Source organism: Megalopta genalis, chromosome 10 (genome assembly GCF_051020955.1).
Source record: "Megalopta genalis isolate 19385.01 chromosome 10, iyMegGena1_principal, whole genome shotgun sequence".
Classification (NCBI taxonomy): Eukaryota; Metazoa; Arthropoda; class Insecta; order Hymenoptera; family Halictidae; genus Megalopta; species Megalopta genalis.
In genome coordinates this window covers 9,088,923-9,112,351 of record NC_135022.1, presented here as the reverse complement: position 1 = coordinate 9,112,351, position 23,429 = coordinate 9,088,923, and the positions used below count along the sequence as shown (strand labels likewise).

Sequence of the window (23,429 nt, the reverse complement as noted above, 5' to 3'; positions counted from 1 at the left end):
TGGGAGAAGAGAGAGAGAGAGAGAGAGCAAGACGTTTTGTAAAAATTTCTTTATTTCTTAATGATCGTGTATGTATAAAACTACCCTCTAATAGCGTTTAAATAGCCATCTGTCTGTATCGGGAATATGAAATGTCCTTGTGATTACACTCGCGCAACCTGTCTTTCTATCGATCGATCGACTTCGCGATCGAGTACTTATAAAAATAACAATTTCGTAGACCGTCCTATCTCTTCGAAAACAATCTAATGTAACGATCGTACAGACACATACGGAACAATATTTCTTTTTTCTTTTTTCTTTTCGGTGAGATAAATTAAGCTATTCCGCCACGATCCATGTTCGTATCGTACGCGGATCCACGGTTTACGTTCAGTTTTCGACGTCAAGGTTTTACGAATTCGTTCAATTTATGCAATTAACACCGGTCCGTTACATATTGCCCATCGTTATTAAAATCGGTGCTTCGACTGGAAATTTTGTTGTCGTCGTCGAACGATTTCAATGTTCGTAGTCGTAGCTGCTAGTTTTACGAACCGAACCGAACAGAACCGAACCGACGACAACAGTTTGGTCGAGCTCTTCGATTAATATGCAAGCCGTTTTTCGTAGTACGCGTAACGAAAATATTACGGAACTCGATTGAAACAGGTTGTCTATCACGCTTTATAGTTTCAACGTATGCATTTGTTCCTTTTTCAAAATAAATACCACACAGACCGATCGATTTATATAAACTCGAATTTGCGATCGAAACGATCACGATTACGTTAATTTATAATTCGTTAATTCGTTCACGTAAAAGATTCCAGAGCATCGTCCAAATATTGCCACGACTACGATCAGCAAACGAATATCGACGAATCATTTTTTTTTCCTCTGTTATACGATCGATTATTACCTTATCCTATCAAACGGAAGACAGTTTATGCTGATCGAGTTACAAATAGTTTATAAATATTATTTGTCTCCTTAATCGAATTGTAAATTAATTCAGTTTTAACAAGATGTATAAAGAATATTTTCTTTTTATTAACTTATCTCGTGCTCTCCGGTTTAAGAACGACGCTCCGCGGCTTAGTCGCAGTCTCGTCTCGCGTTTTTCGATCTTTTTCTTCCCCGTTCTCTTTAATCATGCCCGCGCGGTTCCTTACGCATTCGTCGCAACAAAATATTATTCTGTATCTCTCGTTTATTTACAGTATTATTCACTTCGCGATTCCCTCAATTCGAATCGGTGCCGTCCGATTCTTCGCGTCGTTGATCAGCACGCGTACGCGTGTCTGTGTGTGCACGTATGCGCGCACGTATACGGTCAACGTCCGTTAGAACGTTCTCCAAAATTAATATCACGGCAATCACGGCACGAATTCAAAATTCGCTCTTAGAAATCCTTTTTCTTCTAAATACCGGTGTTAGATCTTGTCTCCGTCGCTATTTCGGTCGTGAGTCGCTGTCGTTTCATTTTCATTTAACCCATTCTCAACGTTTTTCTCATCAACGAGGTAACAAATAAACGTCGCGTTGGCCCGGTGCAGATTTCACAAATGCAGCGATTCGTCGCGTGAAATTTCACGCGACTTATTTACGCATCGGTCCGAATGAAAAATGCGAATGCGAACGAATTACGGAAAGTTCGTTCGGCTTTTTGTTCCGATGTCGAATAAAAAGTTACTCGATGGAGAAGCGCGCGCGCGCGACGCGTTGCACCCTGTCCGAACCGAAAGTGGTGAGAAAAAGATTTACCGCATGGGTTAATCGAACCCTGTTAATCGAATCGCTGTTTTATCGGGCCAGATTCGGGTCGCGCGGTTCTTTTCGCAAAGAGTTTTCTTTTCTTTTCTTTTCTTTTTTTTGGCAAATCCCAATCGGAATCGAGAGCTTCGTCCTCATCGAGGGATAACACCGTCGCGAATACTCGATAATTAATCTTAATCAGACTGTCGATCGTTAACTCTATATAAAATATTTACAATATTTCTATCGTTTCTTATCCGTTTTATTTAGACCTCTTTGCTTCTCTACGTTCCATCACAAAATTCTTTTCTCTTCTATAAAAACGAGTTTGCTTCAATCTTGTGAAAGGATTAAAATACTAAATTTTATCGAAGGCACAAATGTTTCGGTTTTCTTTCGTATTCGTTTCTTTTCTAATACTCGGCCGTATCGCCGTGCTAGTAATACTTCTATCGACAGAAGAATCTCGCCGCGGAGATCGCTCGTACAAAAATTTCCCTTTCGCCCCCCTCGTCCGTCCTCTTACAATAATCTTTGTCTCGTGATCCCGAGGGCGATTACAATGGCAGTATCGAAGCAAAATTCTTCCTGGGGGGAGGGGGGGGGGGGAATTCTCGCAGGCTACAAAAGTTCAAATAAGCTCAATTATCGAGGCTACCTTCGTAAATGGACGTCTCGCGTTCATCCTGTTCAGCATTTTTAGCAACGTTCGCTTCGAATTTCCTCGACTCTTGGGACACGTTTGAAACCGTAAAGCGGTGGCCACACACGGTTCACAGAGAAGCTGCGCGTTCGACGGACTTGTATTCTTACAAATTACAATTAAACGACGTACGATTAAACGATACCAATATAGCTCTCTGTCCCCATTTTCACTGGGTGTTCCACGAACAGCGGAACAGTTGTGCACAGACGATTGGAGTGTAGATTCCAAGATACGCACGGTGAAAAAAAGTAAATTTCGTTTATAAAGAGACCTGGACGAAATACGGAAATACGATCAAGAGTTGCGCGTTGTAACGTTTTCGTCAACGGGTCGATAGAGACTCGATCTTCGCTCTAACAAGATGAACGATGCGCCGACACGACGGGGCCTTGCCGAAGTACCAATGACGAAGGTGAGTATTCTTATTTCTAACACGGTAGGCTCCAGCTACCAATGGTTTTCGAATGGGTTCTCCATTGAAATCTCGAATCCAGAAAATTGCACCATTACAGAGGCGACAGGCGATGCGCGCGCCCGAGCCGTCTTAAGCATTTAACAAAATAAAAGATCATCGATCACCGGTTTCAACGTTTTAATTTCAACAGGATAAATGACAAACCACCTTAGTCTCCGAACGACAGAGTAATCGTACAAATTTCGCTAAACAAACAAAATCGTCGCCTCGACGGAAAATTATCCGAAAGTGTGTCTCCCCGATCGGCGTCGATCAGTCGGTTTCAACGTTTTCATTTCAACGCGACGAAGAGCGAGCCACGATTTCTTCGGTCACCGAACGATAGAGCGCGGTTTGTACGATTTTACAACAAAACAATTATCGCCTCGAAAAACAATTATCGTCCGAAAGTGTGTCTCCCCGATCGGCGCTCGATTCGAAAGACGAATGTTCCGGGACAAAAATATTTATTTACAAAAAAAAAAAACAAAAAAAAACGTAGCGATTGTTTCTCGCGCGATTCGATAAACGACGGACAACGGGCAACGTTGTTGTCGTCGACGTAGAACGTATATTCACGGAGATTTATTAAAAAAAAAAAAAGAAGAAAAAAATGAAAAAGAGAGAGAAAGATGTATTTGCGTGATAAGATAAAAAGTTGTAACGTTCCGCGAACAATTACGGTAGTTAGACGTTAATAAACTAGTAATTATTACATGATTAACTGCACTATAAGTAAACAATTGGTCGACTCATGTTTTTAAGTACACTTCATTACCGGGATACAAGACATCGTTCCGTGTCTCATTCTTAAGTAAGCGCAGAACAATACAAAATACTGGTTGTTTTATCATTAGAATAATCGTAAAGGGTAAAACTCTGTTATTCGTCGTTCATTGGCCGAACCGACCGAACCTATCTAATAAAATTTAGCATTTCTTTTATGCCATGCGATACCGACTTTCTCTCGCACTGTCACTCTCTCGATCATTCATTCCGTCTTTCTTCTCATTCTCTCTTTCTTTCTCTCTCGCTCATTCACTCCCTCCCCATGTCTCTCTGTCAAATCGCCGATCTCTGTACATTGTTACTATCGTAAAATTAAATGCTCTGAATCTCTCCTTCCATTATACTTTCAGTCTCTTTTGCACAGAAATGTATGCATGCTGGACATTTCGAGCATACCATAGGCCGCTTCGAAATTCGTGTGTTTCGTTGGTGGGAGCTCGCGTTGCGCGACGCCCACGTGGAAGCATTTTAATTAGAAAGAAAAAGAAAAATATATATATATATATATATATATATATATATGTATATACGTATATATACATACATACGCATACATACACATATATATGTATATTTATGTATATATATATAAATATATATATAAATATAAATATATATATGTATATATATATAAATATATATATAAATATAAATATATATATGTATATATATACACATATATAAAATAAAGAACGAAGTAAGAGAGAAAACCATCGTTTCTCGTTCGCCTTTCTAATTAGTTCTATAAGAATGTAGTCCCTTCACCCACCACTAATGTATCATGGACCGTAAGGTTTATGGATTTGTTTGTCTAATTCTGTCCGTTTCTTGGTTATCTATTAACGTATCCGATTCCGTAAGCTTATGGAGCCTATAAGCGTGGAATCTGCAATGGAAAAAATCAGTCTGAAACCAATCTTACCCCGGTCGTAGACCATCCTATACGCATACATACTGTGTAGCGTCTCAAGCGATGCGCTCAACTTACGGCTATGATTCAATGATCTCCTCTCAACAATTCCATCAGCAAGTTGAACGAACTGCCTTCTCCTTCCGCGCGTTTTGCGCTCAGCAATTCCTTCCCTGCCTGACACGTCCTTTGCAAGTCTGGAATTCTGAGTAGCAGTTCGCCGAACTTGGCAGGCATCTCGGGATACCTTGCTATTGTGTACTGCTGCAAGGCCTGAAGAGCCTTCTCCTGCGATGCTCGCACTTTCTCCGGTTCTTTCAGCTCGCTCGTGTCGGATGTTAACAGTACTATCACCTAGCGGATACCAATACGTGTTAATTATTGATTTCGGATCGCGAGTTGGATACTTATCGAGAGAAATTGAACAGATCGGGTCTAAAGTAGACGCGCGCCGTAGGTATTCGTTGCAGAGCACGCGGCAGCACCTTCTCCTAGCTTTTTGCATCACCAGCTCTTACCCTTTGCTACCGGATAGCGCCGACAACGTCTTAAACGATCCGATCTGTTCATCCCCCCTCGTCCGGACCCACCCCCCCCCCGCTTCGATCCATTTATTTGTCAAATACCTTCATCGCAACGTATTCGTACTGATCCACTCTGAGCCTTCTCAGATTATTGGTGAACGCGAGCATCCTCTCGATACAGGTCGCCAGGCCAAGCTGCCTGGCCTGTTCCAAGGTGATCGACTTGCCGAGAGACACTCGAATTTCACCGGGCGTGCTCATGCTGCGAAAGCAGCACGAGAAGAGCAACAGCTCGCACCAGGAGTTGATCAAAAGGCAAATCTGGTCGTCGATAGAGATGTTCTTGAACAACGGCAGACTTTTACACCACTTCACTATCTTGTAGAGTCGATGGTCAGCGATGTTGCAAAGGTTCGAGAGGAAATCGGGATGCTGAGTAGGATTGCCGTTCGCGTTGTTCCCCAACTGGGAATTGCTGTTGACCGGCGGGGCCCGTTGGTCGTTGTTCACGCTAGCGATATTCGGACACGACCTGCCGTCTCTTCTGTTGTTCAAATTCCCATTCCCCGCCGTGCCGTTCGACGAACACTCGACTCCCGAGCCGGCGTCGTTCCCGATCGCCGGTCCTACGCCCCCCAGTAACATGGCATCGTTGTTTCTGGTGACGTTTCCTCCCCCCGGTTGAACGCCGGACATTCGGTCGTTGTCGTTGTAGTGCCACAGGTGTTCCACGTCCATGATATCCTGCAGAAGCTGCGGCACCGCCTGCATCTTGTGCGAGTGATTCGAATGATGCCTGGCGGAATAATGATGCTCGCTGCCAGCCGGTGCCGGACTACAGTTTCCGCCGACGCCTAGCTTGTCGCCCGTCATGCCGCTGGCAGGACTACCGACCAGACTCGCCGGCAGAGTGTAGGTGCATTGGTAGGTGCTTCTACCGCCTCTGGTACGGTCTTCTCTGATGGCTTCGAGTTTCATACCTGTGGAAAACAATGCGCTCGAATAACGATGCTTATCGGATACCAGTCGGGCTATGATGCTTCGAGCAACGTATTCCCCAACACACCCATGTTGAGGCACTTGTCGAATCGACAGGCCGGACACTTCTTCCTGGTGGCGACGGTGACCGGACAACCGGCGCCCCTAAGGCACACGTAGTTCTTCCGGTTTTGGACGGTGCGTTTGAAGAAGCCCTTGCACGACTCGCAGGAGAAGATGCCGTAATGAAAACCGCTGATCTTGTCGCCGCAGATCGGACAGGGACTGTTGATCAGCTGCTGTCTGGTCGAGATGCCGGAGGGGGCCGAGGGTATTCGGCAGTCCTCCTGGTCGTCTCCGGCGGCGTGCGCTTCGGGAGAGAGCTCGGAACCGGGCACGGAAGAGGAATAAGAGTGATGGGACACGCTGGACGTGGCCGTGGCCGGCAAGTGGAGAGGACTTCCTTGAGCAACCTGGTGCTGATGGTGCTGCGGATGCCTCGGTTGTTGGACGGGAGAATGCGTGGGCGGACTGAGGGAGCCGTAGCTGTAGCAGCTGCTCGATGCGTCCGAGTTGTTTCTGGACAGCGAGTGCGACAGGGACAGTGACAACGAGGAGGTGGAGTTGTTGAAGCTGTGCCGGGACAAGGAGAGCGACGACGAAGGGACCGGGCTTCCTGCTCCTAGAGCGGAGTGCCGAGCCGCGTGAGGACTCTGCGTCGGCGAGCTGAACACGCTGTACGCCGAGTGAATCGCGGAATCCGGTGACGGCACCTAAACGACAACGAGAACGAACAGGTTATCGGCATTTCTAGCGCTTCGAGCCTCGGCTATGGCCGGTTCGCTTCTTCTCAACTATACGGTAATACCTGAGATCTCGTGTGGCTATGCTTGGTCAAATGATGTCTCGGGTTCAATACCGGACTGTGATTCGGGGTGGAGCTATTGTAACCGCCGAGCAGTTTCCCCACCAAAAGAGGCAAATCGCTCTGCTGCGTCTGTTCGATGTTCTCTATTGTTCGCTGTTGCTGCTGCTGTTGTTGTTGCTGCTGTTGTTGTTGTTGCTGTTGCTGCATCTGCTGACCGTGGGCCAGCGACACTCCTGCATCGTGAAAGGAACCTAACGCGAATCCTGGGCTGGATCGGAAATCCGGTTCCGGTTTTATAGGGAACTTCTGCTCCATGGGTCCAGGACTCGAACCGCAAACCTGGACACCTTCCATCGAGGTTTCCTCGTGCGTGTCCTGCGGAGGAACGTAGCGCGTCGGTATCGAAAAGAAAAACCTCGCGACCATCGCGTGGTTAACCGAATTCCATTTACCTGATTCGTGATCGTGTTGGAAGACATTTCTTGATCCGACAATTCCCCTTCCCACGACATGGGTCTCTCGGGCTGCTGCTGCGAAACGTCGTTACCGTCGTAGCAGCCGTTCCCATCGTCGACGTCCCCGTCGCCGATCTTCTCGCCGTTTCCGGACACATCCCGTTTCTTCTTTGTACGTAAATTCACGCCTCGGAAATCGATCTTGCTTATCTCGCCGTCGCTGTCCTCGGCGTCGTTCTCCGCGGCGTTTTGACCGAGGATACCGACCCCGACGCCGACTCCGACTCCGATACCGATGCCTATGCTATGGATGCCGGAACCGCTCCCGATTCCCGTCGTCGACACCACGTTCGCGTTTCCACATCCAAGGACGGACCCGCAACTCGATACCACGGACACTGTCACGCCGTTCTGCCCGGTAAGGTATTTGCATATGCCTTTTCCTAGAAACAATCATCGGTGTTACGGCTGCACGATATCGTCGACGGGAAAATCGAGATCTGAAATTTACAAGGTACTTTCAGACACCGTTCCCTAATCAACAATCGTCGATTTTACATCTGTACACGATCGACGATTCGAGAGCTTAAAAAATCCACAGGCAGAAAGCGCTCGCCGGTGGCTTCTTCTAAAATAACAATCGTCGTTCTTACAGTTATTCGCGACTCAAAATGGCGATTGGAAACTTTGACCTAGAACTACGGTACTCGCGGGTACCAGTGCATGGACCAACAGTCGTGAATTTTGCGAGTGTACACGATCGACGACCGAAAACGGACTAAAAATTTCAAAACGGTGCTCCCTTATCCCGATTTCGCGTTGTCTGAAAGCTAGGAGATTCCAGCGGTGAATTTTACCATCGTGTAAGTCTTGGTTCTGAGGTACATTGATGGTCGTAACAGAGACGTTCTTGCCGGTCTCGGAGGTGCGGGCCGCGGTGATGGTGCACGCGTGTCCGCCGGGGGTCGAGGAACAACAGCTGGACGAGGGAGCCGGCGAAGCGGTGGTCGCCAAGGAGGAGGTAGAGGCGGCGGTGCAGGACGCAGAGACGGAGTCGGAGCTGTTCGGAGCGGTGGAGCCGGCGGTCGAGGAAGCGGACGCGGACGCTGGCGCGGGCAGGGGCCCGGGGCCCGACGCGGGCACCGACGCGGACGCGGCCGCCGCCGCAGCCGCCGCCGCCGCCGCCGCCGAGCTAGACTTCCAGGACTGCGAGGTAGGCCACCATCCAGGGCCCGGTCCCGGACCCGGCCCTGGGCCCTCGCTGGGCCCGTTTTGCTCCGACATTCTCAGCTGGTTACCCTGCAGCACGCTCGTGACGCGACTCGGACCCTCTGGACGGTTGCGAAGCTCTGCGGCATCCTGCGTCGAATGTGTCTGGACGCGACAATTCGCCTCTCAGGATTTTCCCGCGCGTTCTCGATCAGTTGCCTCTGGACATCGATGGGACCGGCTCGTGTCTGCGATCAGAGTAGAAAAGGTAGTGGTCAGTTTTGTCGGCTTTCGATAACCTGTTTTATACGGCAATGTCTCCCAAACTGACGCTCGGATTGTGCAGAGAAATGGGCAATTTGGAGAAGAGGAGACACGATTGTTCGTTTTTTTATAGTTGCTGACAATTCGTGACTATAAGAATGAACCGGAAGGATCGAACAATCCGTCTCTCTTCTCCCTAAATTGTCCATTTTTCTGGACAATCCGAACGTCGATTAGAGAGACATTACTGTACATTGTATTCAACCTTCTTTAATCCGTACGCGGATCATTTTTACAAGGATACGATCGAACGAGCTTTCCATTTCGAGGAACCTACGGATTACGATTATTCGATCGCATTGCTGTTAATAAAGTCGAGTCGAGAAGAATTCCAGTTTCTTTCGTTTTCCACTCGATTAAAAGATAAATAGAAATTTCTTTCACTCTCGTTAATAACCAGAAATTAGTCGAACATAGGAAAGGATTTCGGCGATACTCGTTACCATCTCCGAAGCTGAGCAGCGATCGAAATCCCCCGTGGATCGCAGGGTAACGCCGATAGATCGAGATCGTTCCACGAAAGGAAGCACGCGACGCGACGCGAACTCGATCCGCGTGCGTCCGAGTTCCGCTAGCGTGCGTCGACGGTGTCCCGGCAAGGTCGGTGGACTTCCGGTCCCCCGGAACCGATCGATCTTCCCGTTGGGAAGCGAAGCACCGGTCCTCGAACGTTCGCGGGAAAACGGTCTCGAGATCGAGGCGTCGTTCCAACCGGACACGTTTATGGCATTCGATCGCATTCGGAAGACGGCGCGGCGCGGCGCGGCTCGGCGTCGAGTCGAGGTCGAGGCAGTCCGCGGCGAGCCAATGGGTTCCTCTAACGGCTAACGGGAACGGTGCTGCTCGGGTGGAGTCGCGTTATAGACATCGTTGGAAAGGTTTACGCGAGCAAATCGGTCGAGGAGTCGCGGTCGCGACGACTCGGTACCGTCGCGTCGCGACTCGCGACCTCGCGAGTGGCCATAATTATAGGAAGATCGAGCGTGGCTCGGCCGTGTCGGCGGCTCTAACTTCGGCCTACGGGTTCGACGCTGCCGCCGACGCCGACGCCGACACCGACGGTAAGGTCAAGGCCCTCTGCAACCGCCCTACCCAACTCCGGTGTACCTTCGTGGTCACGTGACGCGGCTCAAGGTCTTTTCTCCCTACCCCGACCGCGCCGCGCCACGCCGAGCCGCGGCGGCGCGACGCGGCGCGGCGAGTCGGAAGCCGGGCCGGGCCGGGCCAGGCCAGGCCACGCCACGGCCACGCCGCAACCACGCCGACGAGCAGCGTCTCACGGCCGACGAGCGCGCGTATTCTCTTTTTCGCCGTGCGTCCGCTCGGGTCGAAAGCCGACGCGGCTCGCCCTCCGGTCCGCCAAGACTTCCTGAATCATTTTCGTGTACGAATTTCTCCCGCGTGATTCATTGCCGGCCGTTTAGAGGTACGTCGGAATGAATCACACGCGGCGGCGAATAGTAGTCGAGGGTCAACGACCAACCGTGCGCCTCCGTTCGGATCCTCGCCGGATCGAGAGGAGGACGCGCGCGCGCGCGTGCCGCTAATTCGGATCCGCGAACAGAGTTACGCGCCACGATCGGACGACTTTGAATTTCAATGAAAATCGGGGACGACCGAACACGGACGGCTCGCTCGTTCCGACCGAAACGAGTTCACCTCGGAACTCGGGATAAAGAACTGGCCGATACGTCGCGCCGCGCCGAGCCGAGCCGGTGCTCCACTCTTGCCAATAGCGTGGGAAGCGTATCGATATCTCGCCGGCATTCCGCTCTCGTTACCAGACGCGCGAACCACCGCCGGCATGGCACGGGGACAGGCTCGCCGTAAACGAGAACCATCGATACGAATTCCGACGCGACTCGCGGTCCTCCCCTCGGCCGATCGGGAACCGATCGCGACCGTCCCGAGCCGCTCACCCGGGTCTGTCGCGCCGTTTCAAAATTAGTCGGGCATGTATTTTCAGCGAGGAAGCCCGATTACCGCGATCCGTTACCACGGATTTTCTAGCGGAGTCGGTGGCCGCGCGATGCGACTACAGCTCCGTCGCTCGATAGAAGGTGTCCGCCGTGCAGGCATGGCACATGGCAGGTGACGCGGAAGAGGGATCGATGACCTTAGAGTACACACCGGCTCTATTTTGAGCGGGTCGCCGGCTACAGGCTGACCCAGGGACCACGGACCGACCGGGTTTTCGATCGGACGATCGTTTCGCGAATCGGTTCTTTCGGCGGGGGGGGGGGGGGGGGGCACGTCTTGGATCGCGGTCGCGGTTGTCGGGTTATTTTGCCGTGCGAACGAGATCGATCGCGCTGTTACGGCAGGGTCGGTGGGTAGAAAGATCAACGGGGCACGTGACGAGTACCTCGAGAAAACGTGTTTCGCAAAAGCGATAAACGAATCTTGGAATGGTCGCGCGAACTTCGAACAATTCAAGACCAAAGTTTAGAGTCTCTAAAATAATCGGTAATCGGTCATCCGCGAACCGCGGGTAAACCGTTCGGTTGGACGGTGCTAATCGAAAGCCACGATCCACCCGATTCCACGAGACGCGAGAGAGGATCGTTGCTTCGCCGGAAGTTCTCGCGTCGCGCGGCTGGACGGTTTTTTCCCTCGAAACTAGAACCTAGAAACGAGAAACGAGAAACGAGAAACGAGAAACGGGAGACTGGAAAAGAAGAACAAAGCGGTTAACGAGGCTGTCCACCGTCTGCGGCTGATAAAGGGATAATCAGCGTCGGGGAAAAAGAATGGCACTCGCGTGACCACTGTCTAGCGACTTCTCTTTGGGGAAACGCGCTTCCGAGTTCGAGATACCGTTCCGTGACGCGGCCGACGCGGCGCGCGAACCACGGTCAACCGTCGTACCGTGCGTCGCAGTCGCATCGCGTCGCGTCGCGTCGAGTCGCGTCGTTCGGCCGTGCTTTACACGGTAAAATCAAACGTCGGTCCGTTACGCTCTATCCTTCGGTAATACGTACAGCTTTAGAAAGTGTGTGCAACCGCGACCGTTGCACGATCGAAGCAACCTCTCGCTACGCGAGCATACGCGCGAGCTCTTTCCGTGAAACGCGTTTCATTCGATAATTAACACTTTGCCAACCTGCCCGGTTGCGTAATCCTTCTTTTTCGACGGGAATTTCACCGTCTTATTCGTCGAGTACATCAACCTTTTTCAGACAGTCTTTTACAACCGATCGAATCAACACCTTCGGAAACGAATCGAATGAAATTCGTCGAGGCCGAAGAATGCTATTTATTCTTGTGATTTAGCAATTGCGTCGGCTCGACGACAAATGTTTCGCATCGATTTTAGAGGCGGATCCGTTGCCTTTTTTCTAAAGGGCGACTTCCGTTTTTACGAACGGAGACGCAAGGAGTTGATCGTTCCGAAAATTTCTATACGATTTTATCGTACTTTTATTACGTCGGCCGATGGTTCTGGAAGAAATCGCAGCACGATATATAGCTGCCTGCTGTATCGTGCGAAACCATAACAATTCAACGCTGGGCTTGCGTTATTCGACAAACTTGTTGTTTAGGACGAGCATTCAGGACGGGGGTATTGCAATGAAAAATTTCTGGAAGTCCGAATAAATATATTATTTTTCTATTTATTAAGTGATACATGTACAATCGCGTCGGAAAGTATGTCGACAACTTTCCAGACGGTATAACTTTGTTCGCGTTCCACCGAATAACGCGAATCTGTTAAAAATGTTCGACCGACTGGTCCCAGCTGACTGGACAATTCTTTTGGAATGGTCGCAATTGGTCGCAACATTAGCGCGATATCTGAAAAAAATTCTAGTCTTTACGATCGAATTTTCGACGAGTCGTTCCCCCTTTCGAAGAGGCGTCAACATATTTTCCAGCACGCGTGTAAAACGATCGAATTTACCGCTCCGTAAAGCCATATCGTTGCGACATCGTGAGAATCATCGAAAATCGGAAATTTAGCGCGGGGAGACACTCCGGAGCCACCGCACGGTCGGCTAAAAGCCGGGTTCAACGTGGAATCTTTCGTTCTCCGTTTCACCTGAGGGGTAGAGGCGCGGGTTTTCCTTTCACCCGGGCCGAAGGGACGCGACGGGACGGGACGGGACGGGACGGGACTCGGCGGGCTCGATCGGGCCGAAACGCGTCTTCGCTGGATATCCTCGGAACGCTCGCGACGCGGTCGCTTTTTCGATGATAACTACATACATATACTGGGATCTATACGCGACGATCTCGCACGGATCTCCGCCGTCCTCCGTCCAGCCGTGATATTCGCGATGGAAATGTTTTCTCGGACGGTGGTACACGGCCGAGCGCGAGCGATTCGAAGAATGGGAACGACATCTGGACGAAGTAGGCGACCGGCCGAGCATTTATTAGCGATTACGTAAAAATCTCGAAGAATGTTGATTTTTTTTATTGGCCGGGCACACACGACACGACCACGACCACGACCACGACAGGCTCGCTCCCTCGCGCGAGCAGCTCGGCGGCAGCCTCGTACACGCGCTGATCTTGGATACTCAGCGTCAGCGGTCTGGTCTGGGTGTCAATTAAAATTATTATAGCCGGTCGAGGGGCATTTTTGAGCAGCAGCAGAAGAGAACCAGAACCGGTTCGGTTCTGGACCGGCTGCAACAGCCAGTTACCGTCTCTTGTACAGTATACACACTGCCGCATTTTGTTTTCGCTTGCCCCAACGCGATCGCGCCGCGCGGCGCGGCACGGCACGGTGGACTGGCTTGCCGAGAAGAAAAGTAACATTCGCGATAGGGAACGGTCGATCGTTCGGCTGCTGGTCCTTTTGCCGCCACCGGACTCGAACGATCGAGCGATCGCATCGATCTCGAGTCTCGAGGATCGACCGTGCCCGGACGACGCGACGGCCGAGATCCACCCGATGTCTGCGCGATCCGATCGTGCGTGCCGCTTGCGTCGCGACGAGACCGGAATCCGACGGAAAACGATCAAATGTCGACCAACGGCGACACGGTAATCGACTGCCGTTCATCTCTTTGGCTCGACGCCTCTCGATGCCTGTGCCAATTCATTCTTTCGCGAATCGAGTTTCCTCTTCTTCGTGGAACTCTTTGTGGAAGCAAAGTCCAAGTGGAAACAGGAAATATCGTCGCGTTCGCGACGAGCACCAGATATACAGGGCGTCCCGAAAATGTCTCGCAATCCGGAAATGGGAGATTCCCGAGGCGATTCGAAGCAACTTTTTCCTTTGCGAAAATTTTCTCCGAGGCTTCGTTTACGAGTTATTAACGAACAAACACCGACCAATAAGAGGCGAGCTCGGCTGGCGCGCGGCGGCCCAGCCAACGAGTGCACGGAGACCAGTTCCGCTCATTGGCTCGGCCGTCTCGCGCCACATGATCTGGCCTCTGATCGCATCTTTCGCTAAGGCGTTGACATCTCTCTCTTACCAGCTGCCCCACCGCCGTAACTATTGGTGGCTATACGCCGACGAGGATCTTCGTTCTCGCCCAATAGCGACTGTTACTCGCAGACGATGGGACAGCTGGTAAGAGGGGGAATGTAAACACGGAAAAGCGGCTTCTTGTCGCGCGAGGACTATAATAAGCCAGCGTTCACGAACGTATCGTGTCGGATCGGCTTTGCGCAGCCAAGTGAAATCGGATAGAATCTTTGTTTCCACCATTACCTAGTCCGCAGCTCTCGGTATCAAAGTATATTCGCAACGATCCACGGGCTCGTCCATAACGAAACCCGTGCCCGTGCGCGTCCACGAGGCCTCTTCTGCCTTCTACGAGGCTTATCAAGACTTTTTCTTTACACGCGATAGGCCGATGTTTCCCGTGTTTCGTCATTTCGCTTCGCTTATTATCGTCGTTACGTTGCGTCGCGAGTCGTCTCGAGCTCGCAGCTCCGTTTGCTATAAAAACGTCGACGTAACAAACCTCGACGCGAATGCTCGCGCGTCAGGAATTTTCAACGAATTACAAGCGCCGCGAGGTTCCTCGTTTTATAATGGAAAGATCGTTCGCTAAAATTACAAATATCTCATTCGGTTTGAAAAAAAAACATTGTTCCATCGTGTCGGAGGTTAACGTTCTCTTGCGCTTAAACGAAGCATTCGTCGACCATTCCCACGGAAACATGTCCTTGCATAGCAACGAAATTCTTTCAGCCGTGTGCAATTAAAAGAAGGCGGAGCCGATAGCTTCGTTACACATAAGTATTCGAAGAAATCGGCTGGCAACCGCGACGCATTATGCGACGCCTCCCTGCAGATTTTTCCATAGTTCCTGGAACTCGTGGAACGACGCGACATGGGAAACGGTTCTCGGTCGTGGAAATAGGAGATTGCGTAAAGATTCACGGTGCGATCATCGCAGTTGCGGTTAAAGGATAACGACGGAGATGGATGAACGATCGTTGCTCTGCCCGATTTTCCAAGCCACGCGCGACAACAGCCTTCGAAACGCCTCGTATTCCGGATCGGAATCGAACCTCGAATCGACCGATTCGCCAGCGATGCGTTGCCGCGTATAGACATTTCTTCGAGAGATACGCGCAACGTGCGAGCGCAACAGTGCAAGAGTGCAAGAATGCAAGAGCGCACAGATTCCGTTTCCAGGAGTATTCGCGATATCTCGAATACCCGCGCGCGAGGTCCGGTTGCTTTTTCTGTTCGAAAGGAGCATCGGATCGGTGCGAGACGCGAGCGACGCGAGCGCGAGAGCAAACGCTTCGGATTAATCGCTTTAATTGCTTCGCGACAAGTAGGTGCCGAAGCGTACAAGCAAGTTTCCTAAGGATATACACGCATGCGTTCGCTCGCAACTCTCTCGCATGCATATTTCCACTCTTACGGTCGATCGTGTTCGATTCTTCGCGCTCGATCGCGGCAATTTTCCCGACGATGGAGCAATTCGGTTTTCGGATTCTTGTTCAGGGAGCGAAGCTCTACAAGAATTTCATAGTGGCTATAGGAACTCAAAAATCGTGTCGGACAGTGTTATTTGCGTCGACCGCGAAACGATCACCGATGAACCCGACATACGCGTTCCGCATAAAACGCGGCGAGAGCGCAATGCAATTACGAACACACCGGTTCCCACGAATCAGCCACGAAGATCCGACCGAATCTTCCAACGACCTTTCGTCGTTTTCTTTCCACCGGAGTTATCCGGCCGTATCGCAATATTTATAGCGGTGTAAATATGTAACAGCGCCGTTCCTACGTTCGCGCTGCGCGATAAATTCATTCTCTGCCCGCTCGGATGTTTGCGATAAAAAAAAAAAAAGAAAAGGATCAACCGGTCGTCAAGACGGACCCCGTGAACCAAGAAGAATTCGCGTTGCAACCGTCGTGGACAGAGCAAAACTCGAGGTTTAAGTGAGTCGCGGTAGAAGCAGAACGAAGAAAAGAAGATCGGCATTGAGTAGTAATGAACGATCGAGGAACGGCCGCGGCCGGGACAAGTACATATATGCGTGTAGGTACGTCGAGAAAGGTTCATCAATATTCATAAGTCGCGCTAGGCCTATCCGCGTCTCAAGGATTCAAGGAGTTTCCAGTGCGCGCTCCTTCTCCTTGTCTTTCTCGTTCTCGCGCTCTCTCTCTCTCTTTCTCTCTCTTCTCATTCTATTCTCTCTCTCTCTCTCTCTCTCTCTCTCTCGATCTATCTATCTATCTATCTATCACGTCCTTTTTCCTCTTTTTTCATCCAGGGTGTGGGACTGCATACATACAACACGGTCAAAGACATTCGCGCGACTTGCAATTCTCCGCGTAATGCGCACATGTGCTCACCTAGTTATTTACGTTGCATTCTGCGTGCACATTGTCATATCGCGTTAGCGTTTTCCTTTTACCGACTATTCGACAACCGCTGTATAATACCGGTGCAACATTGGCAGTCGACTAGCTTATCCTACCGACAGGGGAACGTGCAAACGATATAATACACGAGCCTAAGGTATACAAGATTTTTGTGAAACTTGTGTCACGGATGGAATAATACTTTGAACGATATCGCGCCGTTGTTCGCGCGGAGGGAACAAAAACGGCTCAACATTTTTTTTTATATATCTTGCAGAGGGTTGAACACGGCGACATTCTCGAATCTTTCTTCACTTTCTTCCGCATTATATTTTTTACCTACCCGGTTTCAACGCAATCGCATAAAATCCGAAGGCTACCCCGATCGCTGTTTGCGCCATACGGATGTTTCACGATTCGAAGACATAATTATGCATTTCCATTGAGATAGTTACGAGGTCGAGCGAAATGATTTTTTTCCGAGAAGCATTCGTACGCCACGTACGCGCGTCTAACTCGCATAGGTATGTGGACATTCTATGCATATCGCTCGTACATCCAGTGGCAAGGAGTAATATTATATATATATTAAATAATTATATATAATAATATAATTAAATTATTTATAAATTATTATAATTAAATAATATAATATTATATTGTAATATTATATATATATATATATATATATATATATATATATATAATTTATATATAATAATATTACTCCGTGCAAACCTGGATGGATATATATATTACTCCGCGACGTGGACAAAAGCGAAAACACGAATCTGCCAATTCTTCGATCCGGACCATTGTCTACCGTGAGAACGGCCATCGAGTTACGCCACGCAACTTACATACGTATTCGGGCAACGGAACGCGTATTCGCCGCGGTTCGTTCGAAGTTCGCGGCAATTTCGGCACGCCGTCCGTATAACGTATGTGCTTGGACCAACGTTCGTTCGTTCGCCTACCAGGGTCTTGCACGGTCCACAGCTGTAACTCCGGTCTACGTCCTACGTAGCCAGGGACGGAGTCTCGGAGAGCGTGTTCGCATCGCATGTACGCACGGTCGGGCCCGCGCATGCACGTGTAATGTATACATTCTGCGGTCGTGATAAGATCGAGAAGAAGCTTGCGCAATCTCGAGTAGCGATTACCACGGGCAGCAGTGTCGCGGACAGACGCAGACGGACAGACCCGTCGCGTCGCGTCGCCGCCACTGGCGAACTGGCAACGGCAACGGCAACGGCAACAGCAACGGCTTTTACTCGCTCGCGCGTTGCCCCGGCCCCGGCCGGTCCCGGCCATAGCGCGTACTAACAAGGGGAGTGCCAAGGTGTGGAGATCGCTTTTGGAATGACACTCTAGGTACAGCTTGTAGTATCCATCCGATGTTAATGTTGCAAAACACCTTCGTACCTTTCGTCCGATCCGATTCGTTTTCGAAATTCCATTGGAAAGTATCGCGCATGTTTCCAGCCGCTCGATCACAAGATAGGCAGAAAGTGATTGTACACTCCGCGGTTGCAACGTGTTCGACTACGAGAGGATGGACTCGAATCTTTTAACGATTCCACCGAACGTTATTTTTCTACCGTTTATAATGCGCGCCCTTCGAGCAGCAGTTCGAACTTCGAAGCCAGTACTTTTCGAGAAGGCCAGTACTTTGCGTGCCGGTACACCGGTACCGATATTTCCCCTAGCGGCTAATATCCATAGTAGGAAACCGTTTGAGTCGAAACGTCGAAATTCGAACCGCGAGTCTCTAACGTCGTTGATGTATAAAAATATCCACACAAGTATCTGTATGCTGTGCGCGGAATTATCGACGAAGCGAAGTTTTGGTCGATCGAGATCGCACGGTCGTGTGCCTACGTATCGACGAAAACGGTGTCATTATCGTTAATGTTAACCTCTTTGTCGAGTAAGGTATCGTTGGTTATACCTGTTGACGAACAACTTCATCGAAACAGAGAAATAATAACGACGTATTCCAAAGCAGATACTTCGGAGCTGCCGGCGCAAGAAGTCTCCCGATCGTACGGTATGTAAATTTATCGGTACGTCGGCTGAGAAAGTAGAAAAACCATCGGCGATGAAACGGACTCCTATCGGTCGAAGGCTAAGGTAGCTAAAATTCTAGTCCGACGAAACGCTGACTCATTTGAACGTTAATCGCGTCGCTGCAGTTTCATATCGTAGCGAGTATCAGGCTTCAATGTCGCGTTAATCGCGTTATTACTCGTTCCGTACACACACACGTGCGCGCATAGGTGTATACCGCTATAGGCTAACGCCCCATACATTCGATCCCGTTTCCTTTTTTCCGTAACAGTCGCAGCCTCGAGCGAGCGATTTTCTCGCGCGCCTCTCCACCTCTTCGATCTATTTTTCTCCCTCCCCGTCGCCGCGCACGCGGTTTTTATTTCTTTCTCTCGAACCAACGTCCACCCCCCTCTTCTCTCTTTCCGTCTTTTTCCCCCGCCTCTTTCACCTCCGTCTCGAGCGGTTTTCGCGCTTTCTTTCCTCGATTATAAAACGGTTACGCTGGAAGCGCCGGTGTGTCGCGCTTTCAACCGGCGTGACTCCGCCCGCTTTTCTGCGCCTGCCAGGTAGAGAACACGCAGGGCTCGTCGTCCGGCTTGAAGTTCCTTGATCGAAGATAACGCGTCTCTACGAGCTAGATTCCGCGCGTTCGACCTTCGATTCGATAACGCCGGGATAACGTTCGCGCGAGAATGCATTTATCGGTGCAGCGATTCGAACGTAGTCGGCTGAAAATTCGCTCGAGCGATCGCGAGAAGGATCGATCCTGCGCCGCCTAACCTTAAAACCGCTTTCCACGGAGACGCCGAACGTCTCTAGAAAATAACCGATGCCGAGAAATAGCCAGTTATTGGTGCGAATATAATAAAACTATTATGAAATTTCACGCGTACTCGGATCGAATCCAAGTACCAAAACGGATCCGGCGTGTGTAACGAAAATTTGTTGCGATCGCGGGTTGTCGTCGACAGCTCCCTCTTTTGTCCGTTGTTCGAGCACTTCGTCACCATCGCGCGCCCATCATCACCTGACCCAACGGGCGACGCTTGATTCGTGAGAATCTGAAATGCTCGCGATCTTCGCGACCGTATGCGTATCGTTGGATTCAACGGAACGAGAATAAGATGGTCGAGGTGTCGAGGGCGGTGGTTGTTTAACCGGGAAGCGAAACGTCTCTATGCGGTGAATTAGTTTAGAAGACGAAGAAGCCGACGCGATTCGGGCTTCGAGCTTCTGGATCGCAGAAAATCTCCGGGCCGAGGAATCTCGCGTTGAGGAGCACTGATCCGCGGTGTATATAGCATAGCACACGTACACACGGTGTGCCGTGTATTGGTCGAGCCTGGCGGGACAGATGGTGGGGATGACGGCGAAGGGTGCAGGAGGGGGACGCGGAGGGGCTCAAGGCCGGTCACGCTGTCAAGCAAGAAAGCCTGCGCGCCGAAATATCAACACGACTGTCCAACTCGGTTAGCCTCGCTCGCTGCTACGATTATGTACCTTTCCACGTTCTCGAACGCGCGCGCGTCTATCTCTCGCGCTCTCTCGTCCTCGTCCGTTCGGCGCTCCGGCGTCTACGTCGAAAATTCGTGCAACGACGAGAGACGATTCCGATTCGGATGACAACAAAGTGGACGGGATTGATAAAACTATTCGAAAAGAGCGGAACGAGAAGTGGGTGGGACGAGAGAAACGGAGAGAGAAAGAGGGGGGGAGGAGAAGAGAGAGAGAGAGAGAGAGAGAGAGAGAGAGAGAGAGAGAGAGAGAGAGAGAGAGGAATACGGTAAAGTTTCGGACAGGTGGCAAAAGCGTAGAGGGTGACAGCTGACGATAGTCCGCGACTCTGGCTATCGGGGAAGGTTACGAAATTCGTTGGCACGAGAAAGGCTGAAACGCGGTCTCGCGAGGAAAGAAGCGGTATGCTCGTCGGTGTGCGCGAGAGAGATCGTGCGTGTGCGGCACGAGAGCACGAGAGTATGTAGCACCGCGGCCGAGAACGCGAAAGAGAAAGAGAAAGAGAGGAGGAAGGATACGGTGTGAGACAAAAGGGTGAGACGCCGAAAGCGGAGAAAGATTCGGCCGATCGAGAGGAGATCGAGCGAGTTCACCGAACGCCGCGACATTCCCGAGGCTCTCCGAGGCTATCGCGGTGTTAGGGGGCCCTGGGACTCCGATAAAACGGAAAACGGAAAACGGTTTTCTATCGGCGTGAAATTCGTTCGATGAAAGAGGACGAAAGAAACTGAACGACGGGAGGGGGGCCGAGAGGGAGAACCGGAGGAAGGAGAGGAGGCGAGAGAGGAAGAGAAGGGTGAAAGGAATGGAATGGAATGGAATGGAAAGGGGACGGACGAGGAAGAGGAGGAGGAGGAGGAGGAGGAGGAGGAGGAGGAGGAGAGCGAGGGGTCATCGGGAAACATAACCTCTGAACGCTCCGACGTTCGACTGGCTCGAACCTCGAGGCTCGAGGCTCGAGACTCGAAGCTCGAACCGCTGCTGGTGTCGGGACGGGGACGTGCGTCTCGTTTCCGCCGTTATGCTTCCGCGTGCAGGCGCCTGGCTTAGCCTTACCTTATGTTCGTTGTTGGCGGAGAGCGACGGTCCGCGGCCGACACTTATCCGATCGTTTGGCGTTCGGTGCGCAGCGTCCGAGACACGACGACACTCTTGACAGTTTTCCACGACGACGCGTGTCGGTGGGACAGTTTTTTCATTGGTGAAGCCGACGCCAACCGGACAGCCCCGATATATAGATCACAACACCGTCGTACTCAACGAGTACGCGACACTTGGCCAGACTCGTGATCGGGCGTCTTCGGACGAAGTAACAGGCACCCGAAAGAGCATGGCACACCTTCGCGTCACGTTACAACGAGTTACAACGAGCCACGGGCAGCTACAGGCTACGGCTACAGGCTACAGGCACGGGCACGGGCACGGGCTACCTCGGACTCTCTGTCTCCGTCTCGGTCTCGGTCTCAGTCTCGGTCTCAGTCTCCGTCTCCGTCTCCGTCCCCGTGTCTCCGTCTCCGTCTCCGTCTCCGTCTCCGCTGTTGACTGGTGGCTACCTCACACCACACCACACCACAACCTCGTCTCGTACCTGTGTCTCTCTTTCTCTCTTTCTCTCCGCCTCTCTCTCCCTCTCTCCCTCTCTCCCTCTCTCTCTCTCTCTCTCTCTCTCTCTCTCTCTCTCCCCGCCTCTCTTTCTCTCTTTCCGCGCTCGTGCACGGAGCCACTGCCGATAGTACAGTGCATCGCCACCAGATGGTCCATCCTGTCGCGCCTCCGTCCACCGTGTGTACTGTACAGCGTGTACGTTACGTATGCATCTCTACGTTGGCCGTACCGAACATTCGCGCACCCTTCGCTATTTTAAAAAAAGCCTCCTTTCTACACCGACCGCAAGCGATTTTTCTCTTACGCCTAGACTGCGGGGCTTTATGGGAATCTGGATCGGTGCTGAAACGCGCCGATTTCGTGGACGTAGACGCGGAGACACGGACGACACGGATCAACCGATTTTCCGTATGCCGAGCGAACTAGGAAAGTCGTCGGCGCTGGTAAATGTATTCTCGACCGCGTCGCAGACGATCGTACACACTTTCGAACGAGCATCGAAATATTTCAGCCGTATATTTTGAAAGTGACATAAGTAGTAATATAATAAAGTAAATATAATAAATATAAGTAATAAATATATATAAAATATATAAGTAATAAATATGAAGTAATATAATAAAGTAAGCATAATGGTAACGCTAATTACAATTGAACGGTATCTTTTCATTTAAAAAAAAAAGAAAAAAGAAAAAAGTGACTTATGCCACTTTCAAAATAAACGGCTCATTTTCTGGCCACTCGTAGCGTCGTAGGATCAACTTTATCCGCGAGCGAACGGAAAAGAAATCGTTGTAGGAATTCGAAGGGACCATTCGAAATGTTGCGTGTCCATTGTCCATTCGCGTCGATTTGCCCGTACAACATTTTTCTTACCGCGAAGTCGAATTACGTACGGCCTCGAGGTCGATCTTTTCTCATGGGATGACATCAAACATTGGCTTTTGAAGGAAACCTTACCGCATTGCATCGTACGAGCGCGGAAAAAGAAAATAAAATGCGCAGAGTGCAACTCCAAGGTCGCGTCGATTGCGCATCTTACGGGTGCTTTTTAAACAAAATATTTCTTGTAAAAACGGCACCGATGTAACGAGATACTATTCTCAGCTGCTTAAATCGTTACGAAACGAAACCAAAGGTCGCTTCAAGGTCGCCTCGTGTGCGCGACAAAAATCCGTGTTCTCCAATGAAGAAACTGCAGCTCGTTTGCGAAAGAAAATCGTTACGATAAAATGTAACGATGTTTTTCATCGGAACCCGATACCAAATTCGAAGGTAGACGCGACGCGACGCGACGGGACCGTTCGATATTAATGAATTTTCGCCGGGCAAACGAACGGCGAAAGAAACGAGAGTAAAACGTTCGCGTGGCAAGGGGCTCGGTCCATGGTAGCATAAGTCGGGTAAACGTAAATCATCATGGTTCAATGCACGGGACTGACCGGGGTCGCCAAAGCATTTTGCTTCGGCTCCGCTTGACAGCGATTGGCATTTATAATTCCCGGCAATGC

General features: G+C 50.5%; 1 protein-coding gene across 1 annotated transcript; it reads right to left on the bottom strand.

Moving 5' to 3' along the window:
- Positions 1 to 34: 34 nt before the first annotated feature.
- On the bottom strand, positions 35 to 21,867 carry Hr39 (nuclear hormone receptor FTZ-F1 beta). The gene is made up of 8 exons (XM_033474627.2): positions 21,370 to 21,867; positions 8,279 to 8,878; positions 7,419 to 7,864; positions 6,967 to 7,341; positions 6,187 to 6,871; positions 5,223 to 6,100; positions 4,675 to 4,950; positions 35 to 4,572 (listed from the first exon to the last, which is right to left on the bottom strand). The coding sequence occupies exons 2-7, from the start codon at positions 8,703 to 8,705 to the stop codon at positions 4,684 to 4,686; spliced, it is 3,078 nt and encodes a 1,025-aa protein (XP_033330518.2). The 5' UTR covers positions 8,706 to 8,878; positions 21,370 to 21,867; the 3' UTR covers positions 35 to 4,572; positions 4,675 to 4,683.
- Positions 21,868 to 23,429: the final 1,562 nt, after the last annotated feature.

Coding starts and splice junctions, on each gene's coding strand:
- Hr39 (XM_033474627.2), bottom strand. CDS start 8,705: ATGTCGGAGCAAAACGGGCCCAGCGAGGGCCCAGGGCCGGGTCCGGGA. Junction 7,865..8,278: donor GAACCAAGACTTACACGATG/GTAAAATTCACC, acceptor GATTGTTTCTAG/GAAAAGGCATATGCAAATAC. Junction 6,872..6,966: donor ATAGCCACACGAGATCTCAG/GTATTACCGTAT, acceptor GTTGTCGTTTAG/GTGCCGTCACCGGATTCCGC.